Raw genomic sequence first — 13,940 nt, forward strand, 5'->3', positions numbered from 1 at the left:
TTTTTTAATAATTATACGTCGAAAAATAATAATGACCCCATTTAATTATCGATTGCATCTTTATCTCATATTTTATTAAATGAAACCAATATTAAATTTTTATATAGTGGTCGCCATCTATATGTAGAGTAGTGTAGTAAAATAGTCAAAAAATACAGTGTTCTTACAAGTGTCAGAAAAAAATTGACAGTGACACTTCTGACGTAATAAAACGTAAATATTATGCTTTTGCTTTTATCACTTTGATTTTTGTTATTTGATATTTGATGATTAGTCTATTGTGTATTGTGTCTGTGACTGTTTTGTTCCATTTTATATAAAATTTTAGATAAAAAGACAATAATTTCTTTAGTGGGCCAACATGGCTTGGACACAACGACAATTATTAATAGCTGTCTTTATGATAATAACTGGCAGTATAAATACGCTAAGTACGAAGTAAGTATCCAAATAAACGCATTTATTTATATTTTACATATATTTATTTAAGTCCAGATAGAATTTTAGAGAAAATTAGACTTTAATATTGAATTACAAAAATAATAGGTTACAGTTGTCCTATTACACACAATTGTGACACAGCATTTAAAAGTAGTGAAGGTTATTATAACAATTATTATTAAAAATAATATCTATTGTATCGGCACTAGTATTACTCATTTTACTTAGCGAACAACTTATTGCTTATGTAAATCTATTCCTAGAATAAAGCAGAAAAATGTTTACTTCACAAAAAAACATCACTTTTCACTTACATAAATTCAATGTTCACTCTGCCACCCCCCAGCCACCTGCCTCTTGGCAGTTTGAACATTTAATTTAAGCGAAAAGTAATATTTTCTTGTCAATCAAACATTTTTTTCCCGTTTTCTGATAAGTAGTAGTAAAATGTATTTTGAATTAATTACATTCTTCTTTTTATGTTAATTAATTTAATTTACCTATAAATTTTTTTGGACACTGCATAAATAATTGTGTTAATGTTTGTATTACTGAATAGAGAATTGAATAACCTTTCAAATGAGCTAGCACACGATCCCTATTCACATTTGGGCCGCTTAGGTAAAGTACTAAAAAATCTGTGCTGTGAACTAAAAAATCTCAGTAATACTTACTGAGCATGAGCCAGTTGTGACAGATTCTTGACAAGAGTTTGTTGAAATTTATATAGGATACCGAATTGCTATGATTGAATTTCATTGTTCTTTTGTAATTAGAAGAATACCATTTTGCCAACAAACGTTTGTGAGTTATACCACTTTTCCTCTGAGCGGCTCATTTAAAAAAATCATTGATTACTTCATCACATCCAAATGTATGACGTGACTAGTGTGATGTACATGGCAAAAAATCATAATTTAAAAATATAAATCAACCTATCCGAGGATTTCTTTAAAATATTTTTAGTTACAAAAATATTGAATTTGTGCACTATATAATCTATATACTTACATTGGTTCATTTTATAATAATTTTCAAAAGTGGTTCTCAAATGTAAATTAAAAATATGATTATATGGAATACCCTTCACGATTTGCATATCTTGTGGGCCCTGCCTTTTTTCTCAAAATATTGAGTTAAGCATGTGTGGTTACTAATGGTCCAACAATTTCATTGACATTCCATGTGTATTCATTGTTTTTTTTTTTTATAAAAGACGCTAAACATGTACTTACATGGTCTACTTCAATAACATTATCAACAATATCTAAATCTGTGTCTGTTACTTCGTCCCATATTTGAATGTCATCTATTTCACCCTCATCTGTTGATTCCCTTTATCGTCACTGATGTAACAAGCACGCTATTTAGGGTGGCACTGAATAAAATTAAGGTAGCTGTGATGGTACATGAAGATATCACATTCTATGCCACTCGTTTCTTCAATTATTGCTGCTAATGGCTCTTGAGTCAGTGGCCTATTTTTACTCATTTCCACTTCTATATTTGCCTAAATTATATTAAAATCAGTGGCGTAACCAGGGGAGTTTTGGGGGTTGTAAGCCCCCCCCCCATTGGTATGTACTTTGAGCTCTATAAACTTAAAACCATTACTATTCCATACCACCCCTAGAGACCCTCCAGTAGTTGTAATCCCCCTTAGGATCATCCTAAGGGGGATATAATAATTTATAAAAATATTAAAAATTATTTAAAACACATTATGTACAGTGTTATTCACTATATTTTGACCCCCTGTAAACTGCTTTATATTTGCAGAATTAGAAAAAAATGTAAAATACAAAAGTTACACGATGTTTTATATGGTTTTTAAGAATGGTAGTAGAAAAACAAAGAAGGTGCAATCAAAATGGTCGCAGATGTTATAGTAGGGGAGGAAAGTATGCTAAAGGGCCTAGCCGGGTAAGATGGTGAAAAGTGCCCCCAACTCAATTTAAATTCCATATAGGTCACTTTTTAGCACATATAGAGGAACTCACTTTCTGAAATTTTTAGCCCCCTAGGTGGTCATGTGACCCCCCTAGAGCCTAATTAGGCTTTTTAGGTTTTTATTTTTTATCTCAGCCGCGTCAATAGCTAGCCAAAAACTTTGGTATTCATTGATCTTGAGAAAGCATATGATAGAGTTCCTCGAGAGATTCTGTGGTGGGCACTCAATACGAAAAGAGTCCCTGGTGAATATGTAAAGATTGTGAGGGATATGTATGAGGGAGTTACGACTAGTGTTAGGACAGGTGTGGGAGAGACTGATAAATTTCATGTGAAAGTAGGATTGCACCAAGGCTCGGTGCTTAGTCCGTATTTATTCTCATTAGTTTTGGACCAGATAACAGCGAAACTACAGGGTAACATTCCATGGTGCTTAATGTATGCTGATGATGTCGTGTTAGTAGGAAATAGTGAAAGAGACTTAGAACAAAAACTGGAACAGTGGAGACATGCTCTGGAGGAAAAAGGTTTAAAACTTAGTAGGACAAAAACAGAGTATTTGGAATGTTCATTTAAAGATGGAGCTACTACAAATAAAATGGTATCTTTGGATGGTGAAATGATTGTGAAAAGCAATAGTTTTAAGTACCTAGGATCGGTATTACAGAGTAATGGAGAAATAGATGGAGATGCATGCAGTAGAATTAGGGCTGGATGGATGAAGTGGAAAGAAGCGAGTGGTGTGTTGTGTGACAGAAAAATTCCAATGAAGCTGAAGGGAAAATTCTATAAAACAGCCATAAGACCGGCTATGATGTACGGAACTGAATGTTGGGCAGTGAAAAAGAAAGAGGAACAACGAATGCATGTGGCGGAAATGAGAATGCTTAGATGGATGAGTGGAGTGACAAAGAAGGATAAAATTAGAAATGAGTATATTAGAGGAAGTCTAGGTGTGGCACCAATTGATGCCAAAATGAGAGAGCATAGGTTAAGATGGTTTGGTCATGTTCAACGTCGAGACGTTAATCACCCAATACGAAGAATAGCTGAAGTGCAGATTCCTGGAAGGAGTAGGAGAGGAAGACCAAAGAAGACCTGGGGGGAGGCGATAAGGCAGGACATGTTGGTAAAGGGGATTAACATTGATATGACCCAAGACAGAATTGGGTGGAGAAATGCAATTAGGGAAGCCGACCCCGCATAGGGATAAGGCAAAGAGAATGATGATGATGATGATCTCAGCCGCGTCAATAGCTAGCCAAAAACTTTATTTGAAAAAGTTGTTTTCAAAAAGATCTGTACGAAAAATGTTTTTTTTATTTTTTTGACGGGAAATTCGAATTTTTGGAACAATTTTAAACTTTTAAATAACTTTGAAAAAAAAACTAAGACACTCGTTTTTACAAAAATCAATTATAATGTGTATTTTTGCACAATCTTTCACCCTGAATTTTTTCAAATTTTTAAAATTGGTGAAACGTACCTTTAAAAATAAAAAACCGCATTTTTTCGGTTTTTTTTTCGTTTTTGATACAATTTTATACACATTTTTCAAAAAAGGTAACGCCGTCACTAGAATAGGTAAAAAAATGAAAAATAATTGAGGTTTGCTTAATAAAATTTTTTTGTAACGCCATCCATTTTCAAGATACAGGGGGTTGAAGAAAACAAAATTTTACACATTTTTTACGATTTTGCCGAAACTACTGGCAACATTGCAATAAAATTTGGCAGGTTTTAAGAGGTAGTTATTGTGCATTTTTTGACATACAATTAAGAATTTTATATTTATCATTGGCGCGCATACGGGTAATGGTCTGAACTTTTTAAAGAGAAAAAGATGGTACGCCACTGACATTTCAAATTAACAACCATTTTTGAATTCCTCGTTCCATTTGTGACAAAAAATCTATCTTTCCATTTTTTCATACGACGCGCCGTTTTGTTGCAAAAAATAAAATATCTTAACGCTTCCAAAGTATTCGAATTAATTTTTATAAGGGATGTACGAGTTTATGTATGTAGATGTAGAAACTACTAGAAGTTCGAATGCTTTGTAAGGATTAAGATCTTTTATTTTTTGAATAAAAATGGCGCGTCGTATGAAAAAATAAGAAGATAGATTTTTTGTCACAAATTAAACGAGGGATTCAAAAACGATTGTTAATTTGAAATATGTCAGTGGCGTACTATCTTTATTCTTTAAAAAGTTCAGACCATTACCCCTATGCGCGTCAATGATGAATATCAAATCCTTAATTGTATGTCAAAACATGCACAATAACTACCTCTTAAAACCCGCCAAGTTTTATTACAATGTTGCCAGTTGTTTCAGCAAAATCGTAAAAAATGTGTAAAATTTTGTTTTCTTCAACGCCATGTATCTTGAAAATGGATGGCGTTACAAAAAAATTTTATAAAGCAAACCCCAATTATTTTTCAGTTGTTTACCTATTCTAGTGACGGTGTTACCTTTTTTGAAAAATATGTACAAAACTGTAAACCGAAAAAATGCGGTTTTTTATTTTAAAGGTACGTTTCACCAATTTTAAAATTCTGAAAAAATTCAGGGTGAAAGATTGTGAAAAAATACACGTTATAATTGATTTTCGTAAAAACGAGTGTCTTAGTTTTTTTTTCAGAGTTAGGTATTTAAAAGTTTAAAATTGTTCTAAAAAATCGAATTTTACGCCAAAAAATAAAAAAAAAATTTTCATATAGATCTTTTTGAAACTTAACTTTTTTAAATAAAGTTTTTGGCTAGTTCTTGATGCGGCTGAGATAAAAAATAAAAACATAAAAAGCCTAGTTAGGCTCTAGGGGGGTCACGTGACCACCTAGGGGGCTAAAAATTTCAGAAAGTGAGTTCCTCTATATGTGCTAAAAAGTGACCTATATGGAATTTAAATTGAGTTGGGGGCACTTTTCACCATCTTACCCGGCTAGGCCCTTTGCAGTTACTTGAACGGGGACCTGTTGGGTTGTGAAGATTAGGTCCTAAAACCAAAAAAAGTTAAGTAAAGTTTTCCATAAAGTGGGGGACTTTCCATTTTTTAAATTAATTTTCCATTTCCAACAATCGATTTTCCGAATATAGCACCATCTATCCATAATTTGAAAAAATGTCTCGAATAAAAGTTACTTATTTTTACATAAAGAATCCGGATCTGCAATAAAAAATATCCTATTTAAGATTTTAAAGTAGCCCCCACCCTACCTCCGTGGGGGATCGTGTTTGGTGCCATTAGATAGATTTTTAAAAGTACTGAATACATGTATTTGTCAGTTTTTCAATTTGATGTTCATTTCTCGAAATATAGCGGGGCTTGTATTTAAAATTTTAAATTTAACCCCCACCCCTCTCCGTGGGGGGTCGTGTTTGGCATCATTCGACAGATTTTGCTTCGCTTTTTTCTTGTGAAATTTTGTGACTCACCCATTTCCTTACGCCCTGCTCAAACTCTCAGATTTTTGAAATTGCACTGTTCTGCATGTACTTAACTTACCTTATCTTAATCTGACGATTTAGAGCAGCGATTGTCAATCTGTGGTACATGTACCACTGGTGGTACAATTCATTACTTGCGGTGGTACACAAAACACAAAAAATTAAAATAGTAGTACTTAGTAAGTCTTCATAATACACTCTAAAAATACAGGGTGTAACAAAAATACAGGTCATAAATTAAATCACATATTCTGGAACCAAAAATAGTTCGATTGAACCTAACTTACCCTAGTACAAATATGCACACAAAAAAAAGTTACAGCCCTTTGAAGTTACAAAATAAAAATCGATTTTTTCCAATATAACGAAAACTATTTGAGTTTTCTTATTGAAAACGGATATGTGGCATTATTATGACAGGAAATAAAAAAAAATTCTGCGCACCTCATAAAAATTTTATGGGGGTTTTGTTCCTCTAAACCCCCCAAACTTTTGTGTACGTTCCAATTAAATTATCATTGTGGCACCATTAGTTAAACACAATGTTTTTAAAACTTTTTTGCCTCTTAGTTATTTTTTCTAACTAGTTTTTATCGAAATTTTTTGAATATTTGTCAAATTCACCACATATTTGTATACTGTTAAGTACGATTATAGATACCCTATAATAATATGAAAATTTATTTATAAATTACAGATTTTATAAGTATATTTTGAACCACATTAAAAAAGAAGCCACATCTCGATAAAAGGTGCCTTATCGGAAAAATACTAAGAGGCAAAAAAGTTTTAAAGACACTGTTTTCAACTAATGCTACCGCAATAATAGTTTAATTGGAACGTACATAAAAGTTTGGGGTGCACAAATTTCACTATATGTAATTTCTTTTTAAGATGTTCCTGCCATAGTCATGCCACATGTCCATTTTCATTAAAAAATCTCCAATAGTTCGATATATCGGAAAAAATCGATTTTCATTTTGTAACTTCCAAGGGCTGTAACTTTTTTTGTGTGCATATTTGTACTAGGGTAAGTTAGGTTCAATCGAAACTATTTTTGGTTCCAGAATATGTGATTTATGATCTGTATTTTTGTTACACCCTGTATATGTGGTACCAAAAATAATAAAATGAACTGTAGGTGGTACATGACTCAAAAAGTTTGAGAACCGCTGATTTAGAGTGTTTCTAAGGATAGATTTTTTTTTCGTTCCCCCTAACGAAGTCTTTTGTATTACGAAGAAGAGTTAGCAATTATTCTACTCAAACAATAACAAATCAAAGCAGTTAATGAATAAATATCAGTGGCGCAAATAATAAAAGTTACAACCAAACAAAAAATAAAAAGACAAAATTGACATTGGCATTGGAATACTCAGCTACATATTGAAAAGTAAAAAAATAATATCAATATCACAAAATAAAAACCGAAAGCCAGTATATTCGTCCCATCCTTACATACAAAAAATGTTCAACATGGACATTCACAAAATAGATAAGTCAGAGAACTGAAAGGGAAAATATCCGGTTACACTATTATGCTCGAGCCGTTTAAAAGATGGAATCCAAGATTGCATGCAAGCATCTACCGGTCGTTCGAAGTCAGACTTTCTAAGAACTGTTTACACCATTATTATTTGTTTTGAACTTTCACTGGTGAATTTTGTTGGCAGTGCTTTAAATTCGTTTTTGTTGAGCGGTGTAAATGAAGAAAAGTGGTGACATCAGGAGAAGAATGTTTAGGAGTTCGTGCCATTCAAGTCATCATTTTATCTTTTCAGCAGCTCCTAGCAAGACTATATAAAGAGATGCAAGATGTATTAATATTACTGTAGATTAAAGACCATTGATATACATATGAGTGAAAAATGTGAGACCACAAATGAGATTGGTATCCATAAAGAACCACAATGGTTCGAGATGAATGAACATGGCTTGATGTAAAGATTAGTTGGGTTAGCGAAAAGGATGCCTATGTTCAAAACATCATATGCCAAAATTGATATTATAGTCCAAGTAATGAAGCTTAAAATAGGACAAAACCTCGCAATTTTTACAGAATGGATCGATTTGCTTGAAAAATTGAGAATAAGTAGTGGATAGTCCAAGGATCAAAATCTATATCATGCCGAAAGGAGCCTTTACCATGGGGGTGGTTGCCACCCCATCTCAGGGGTGGAAATTTTTTATTATATTTTAATCACAAAAGTTGGTAAAAACGTTCATTCTTAGCAAAAAACGTTCTATACATTTTTTTAATAAAATTGATAGTTTTCGATTTATTCGCTATCGAAAGTGTTGGTTTTATATCGAAAAAATCAATGTTTTTAATAAGTTTTCTGGTAATAACTCCAAAAGTTTTCGTTTTATCAAAACAACTTTACTTAACAAAAATGTACCTTTTGAAAAAATAAACAAAAACGTGTTTTTAGATTTTCTTTAAGACTAATAGTAATCGAGCTATACTTTATTACAGGGTTGGCAAAAACCAAGGTTTTTTCGAAAAAACCAAAAAAACCAGGTTTTTTTGTTTAAACCAGGTTTATTTGGTTTAAACCAGGTTTATTTGGTTTAAACCAGGTTTATTTGGTTTAAACCAGGTTTTTTGATACAAAGTATAATAAGTCTAAAAACTTTAAAAATGAATAAATTATTTTATAAAATTAACTAATAAACAATGAAAAAAAAATGATTACTTTTATTTTTATTTACACACAGCAAAAATTAATATAACAAAAAAAACATCATCAAACGTTATAATATTCAAAATAACTAAGTTTAAAGGTAAAAAAATAGAAATTATTTATCTAAATTTTCTTCATTTGCGGCAGCTGTAGTAAAAACTTCAAATAAAAACACCAGTTTGGAGGCTCAGTAAAAAAATAAAAATAAAAAAACAGATTTAAACTAACTGTTTTTTTAAAACCAGTTGGTTTAAACTTGGTTTAAACCAAGGTTTTAAGCATGTTGGTTTAAACCTGCCAACCCTGCTTTATTATATGTTGGCTCTTCTTCGTCGAATGCTAAATATTGTAGTTTCAAAGTCAAAAGACGAGAAAACTAGGCATTTTTCGAGGACAACTTGTTCAAACTAATTTAAAGTATTAAAAATATCTATCTCCAGAAATAAAAAAAGTATAGCTCAAAAATTAAGTAACTTATAATGAAAAGAATGTCAGTCCCTATTTTTTTTTCAGCGAAAAAGTGATTGGAAGCAACCCCTAATCACCACCCTAATTAAAATTAGTTATTGACCTTATTTGGTCTTTTTTTATTTATGCATTATTAATAGGTTCTAGAAGTTTGACCGGCTTAGAATGAATAGTTTTAAAAAAAATGGAGTTAAAAGCAAATAACGAATTCGTGTAGTTTGGAAAAAATTGCCTTTTCTTCAGAATAGCAAGATTAGCATCAGAGATACGAAAAAATGTTTAAATATGAAATTGTAGCCGATTTAATTTCCAAAAACCTGGTTTGCAAAAATTTTTTCTACGGCAAAAATTGACTGAGCTATCGACAATTAAAACTTGTAATAATATGCAAAAACCACCTTTACCAACCCTTTCAAAGTCACCTCTTTTTGCGACTGAGGATCTTAACAAGAATTAATATTAATAGCCTTATAGACCTTCTAAAAACCTACAAAATTCTTTGTTACCAAACTTCTACGATCAAAATTAAAAATGTTAGGGTTAAAAATCAATATATGTTTTTGAAAAATGTAATATAATAATGTAAGTTAGCGGTGTTTTTAGTCATTGGCTTTATTCATTCTTATTTATTTATGTATTATTAGTAGATTCTAGATGTTCGACTGGCTTAGAATGATTAGTTTTTAAAAACAGGAGTTAAAAGCGAATAACGAATTTTTGTAGCTTGGTAAAAAATGCCATTTTCTTCAGAATATAAAGATTAGCATCAGAGATACGAAAAAATGTTTCAATATAAAATTGTAGGTTATTCAATTCTCAAGAACTTGGTTTGAAAACATTTTTTCTACGGCAAAAATTGAGTGAATCGTAAATGAGTATACCTATCAAAACATTGATTTTTTCGATATAAAACTAACATTTTCGATGGCAAATAAATAGAAAACTGTTAATTTTATCAAAAAAATGTATAGAACATTTTTTGCTTAGAATGAATGTTTTTATCAACTCTTGCGGTCAAAATATAATGAAAAATTTCTACCCCCGAGATGGGGTTACAACCACCCCCATGGTAAAAGCGCCTTTCCGCTACATATAGATTTTGATCCTTGGTATATCTACTACTTATTTTCAAGCAAATCTATCTATTCTGTAAAAATTGCAAGGTGAAAAGCTTCGGTTCCTGGCCTATTAAATTAAAAAATAGAAATAGTTTCGTACTTCCTCTAGTACGGTATAACTAGACCCAAACCCAGACATCCAAAGTGAAAGTTATCCTCCAACACCAAATTGTTCTATATGGTCCACATAATGTTCAGAAAAAAGTCACACGATTTTGAGCGTCGGGTTTGGGGGGGAGAGGGGGGAGAAATCGGTAAATTCGTAGTTTTTTACGTTTTTCGTCAATATTTCTAAAACTATGCAGTTTAGCATGAACAACCTTCTATACAAAAATATTCAACATAAAATTTGAAATAAAAATTGCAATATGCATATTCCTTCTAAAATGAACGGTTCCAAAGTTACGGAGATAGTATATTATAATTGGTCCAAAAAAAAGGCCTAACCCAGACATCCAAAAAGTTTTCCTCCAACACAAAATTGTTCTATATGGTCCACATATATTGTTCAGTAAAAAGTTACACTAATTTGAGCGTCCGGTTTGGGGGGAGATGGGGGAGAAGTCGGTAAATTAGTAGTTGTTTTACGTTTTTCGTCAATATTTCTAAAACTCTGCTTTAGCGTAAATTATGTTCTATACTTAAATTATCTACATAAAATTTAAAACAAAAAAGGTCCAATTCATAATTGTTATAAAATCAACGGTTCCAGAGTTACGGAGGGTGAAAAGTGGAGGTTTTCGATACTTTTTATATTATTTGGGCAATTTATAATATTATTACTGATGAAAGAACTTTTTTTGTAAATAAAATTTGCTATTTCAGTGGCCGATGGTATGTTAGTGATAAGCCCTTGAAGAAACGTCAAACTCACCACCCAAAATCATCATCAATTGTCAAAATAATATAAAAAGGATCGAAAACTTCCACTTTTCACCCTCCGTAACTCTGGAACCGTTGATAACAATTATGTATAGGACCTTTTTTGTTTTAAATCCCATGTAGAACATTTTTGTATAGAACATTGTTTACGCTAAAGCATAGTTTTAGAACTATTGACGAAAAACGTAAAAAAATTACTAATTTACCGACTTCTCTCCCATCTCCCCCCAAACCATACGCTCAAAATGATGTAACTTTTTACTGAACAATATGTGGGCCATATGGAACAATTTGATGTTGGAGGAAAACTTTTACTTTGGATGTCTGGGTTAGGCATTTTTTTGGACCAATTACACTATACTATCTCCGTAACTTTGAAACCGTTCATTTTAGAAGGATTATGCATAGGATCTTTATTATTTCAAATTTAATGTAGAACATTTTTGTATAGAAGGTTGTTCATGCTAAACCGCATAGTTTTAGAAATATTGACGAAAAACGTAAAAAACTACAAATTTACCGATTTCTCCCCCCTCTCCACCCCAAACCCGACGCTCAAAATGGTGTGACTTTTTTCTGAACATTAAGTGGACCATATAGAACAATTTTGTGTTGGAGGATAACTTTCACTTTGGATGTCTGGGTTATGCCATTATTTGGATCAATTTTATCATACTACTCGTAAAACTCTTATTCATAATAAAATTCTTCTAACGCCATGAACCGTTATGGTATACCTAGTTCCCAAACATAACATTTTAAACTCTATCTTTGAGAGTGAGTATTTTTAAATTCGTTTTGTTATTCAAAGATTTGTTTAATCTCAAGTTGAAAAAATCACATTTTCATGTCTGGTTCATCATTGAACATTCTTCCTGGAAACATTTAAACTATTCTATATGTAACATAATACTTATACCAACCATATAAAACCATATTTATATTCTTATTCCAGATGGGCAGACACACTAAAATCAAGAGGCAGAGATGGCGAAGTAAAAAACTTTAATCATCCATTTTTCCAAGCCAGTTCTATGTTTTTAGGTGAATTCTGTTGTCTTCTTGCATTCAAATTTTTTTACAGAAAATTCAGCAAAAGAAATGTAAGTATATTTTGTGAATTAGAATACTTGGTAAATAAAATGTGTAAGGATTAGTAATATGTGCCTGTGATTTAAATTTTATTGACATACAGGATGTTTCAGAAAAAGGTAACACCATCTCTAGGATAGGTAAAAAACTGAAAAATAATTGGGGTTTGTTTAGTAAAAAATTTTTGTAACGCCATTTGTTTTCAAGATAAAGGGCGTTGAAGAAAAAGACATTTGACACTTTTTTTACGATTTTGCTGAAACTACTGGCAATATTGTAATGAAATTTGGTGGGTTTTGAGAGGTAGTTATTGTGGATTTTTTGACATATAATTATTAAGAATTTTATATTCATCATTGGCGCGCGTACGGGTAATTGTCTGATTTTTTTATAGAAAAAAAATAGTACGCCACTGAGATATTTCAAATTAGAAATCATTTTTAACTCATCGTTCAATTTGTGACAAAAAATCTATAATCTATTTTCCCTTGTACATACGACGCGCCGTTCTCATGCAAAAAATAAAATATCTTGACCATTACAAAGTATGTATTCTAAAATTTAATTTAATTAAGTGTCTATATTAGAATAGAATAGAATAGAAATATGCTTTATTGTCACTGAAAATTATACAATTTTATGGACAAAGCTTAACATAGATTCACGAAAAAGATATACATAACAATAACAAATACAATTTTATAAAATTAGATAAATCGTCAATAAAAAAAATATAAACAACTTAAAAAAGTGAAGTAAAAAAACAAAAACCAATATATTGCAAAATTACTATAAATTGCAAAATTGAACATACAACATAATATAATAAAACACAAACAAAGGAACTAATCAGTTTAAGCTGCTGTATGTGACACCCAAATATAGATAAATACACTTTAGTTACTTGTACATTACTGTGATTTCTTAGTTAGTCATTAAGAAACTCTTCTACTGAATAATATGGTCTTTTAGATAAATGAGCTTTTGTCATTTTACGGAACTTGAGAAAGGATGTTGCAGATTTGAGTTGTAAAGGGAGATGGTTGTATAGGTTTTTTTCGGAATATAGTATAGATTTCTTTACTAACTCAGAAGACGGGATCGGTAAATAGACATCAAAAGTTGAATTTCTGGTGGAGTAGTCATGATGAGGCCTTGCTGGAAAGACATGCATGTGTTTACGAATTAAGCAAACAGTTTCTAAAATATACAAAGATGGAAGGGTTAAAATTTCGTGATCTTTAAAGTAACTTCTGCAATGGGTTGTTCTTCTGAGGCCAAACAGATATCTTATTGCTCTTTTTTGTAATTTGAAAATAACATCAAATTGGGCAGCTGTACTAGACCCCCAAAAAGGAAGACCATATCGAAGATGAGACTCGAATAAAGAAAAATATGTTATTTTAGAAGATGCTAAATTGAGTTCCTTCGAAACAGATCTTATGGCATAGCAGGCCGAGGCGAGTTTCTTACTTAACAAATCGATATGAAGGGACCATTTGAGGTTGCTGTCTAAAAGAATACCAAGAAATTTTACAGAATCAACGGTAGAAATCTGGCTGCTATTCACAAGCAGGGGTTGTAGAGCACCTTTATATGATAATGCTACCGTTTTATCCACGTTAAAGGAGAGTAAATTAGAGTCAGACCAGGTTTTTATCGTAAGAAGATCAGAAGTTATAGTTGCATGAAGAGTTGCAATAGTTGAGTTGCTCCAAGTGCTACTGGTATCATCAGCAAAAAGAAAAATTTTTCCATCGATTTTTAAATTAGTGATGTCATTTATAAAGATCAGGAAAAGTAGAGGACCCAATACTGAACCTTGTGGTACTCCACATATAATGTTTTTGAGAC

General features: G+C 31.6%; 1 protein-coding gene across 1 annotated transcript in view; it reads left to right on the forward strand.

Annotated features, from left to right (window-relative positions):
• The first annotated feature begins 204 nt into the window (after positions 1–204).
• Positions 205–13,940, forward strand: part of LOC126880184 (solute carrier family 35 member F6) — an 82,120-nt gene continuing 68,384 nt past the window's right edge. The window contains exons 1-2 of the mRNA XM_050643959.1: positions 205–438; positions 11,950–12,097. Of these exons, the coding sequence (XP_050499916.1) occupies positions 362–438; positions 11,950–12,097 (225 nt within the window). The 5' untranslated portion in view covers positions 205–361. The remainder of the gene's footprint in view (positions 439–11,949; positions 12,098–13,940) is intronic.

Source organism: Diabrotica virgifera, chromosome 2 (assembly GCF_917563875.1).
Source record: "Diabrotica virgifera virgifera chromosome 2, PGI_DIABVI_V3a".
In the NCBI taxonomy this organism is placed as follows: domain Eukaryota; kingdom Metazoa; phylum Arthropoda; class Insecta; order Coleoptera; family Chrysomelidae; genus Diabrotica; species Diabrotica virgifera.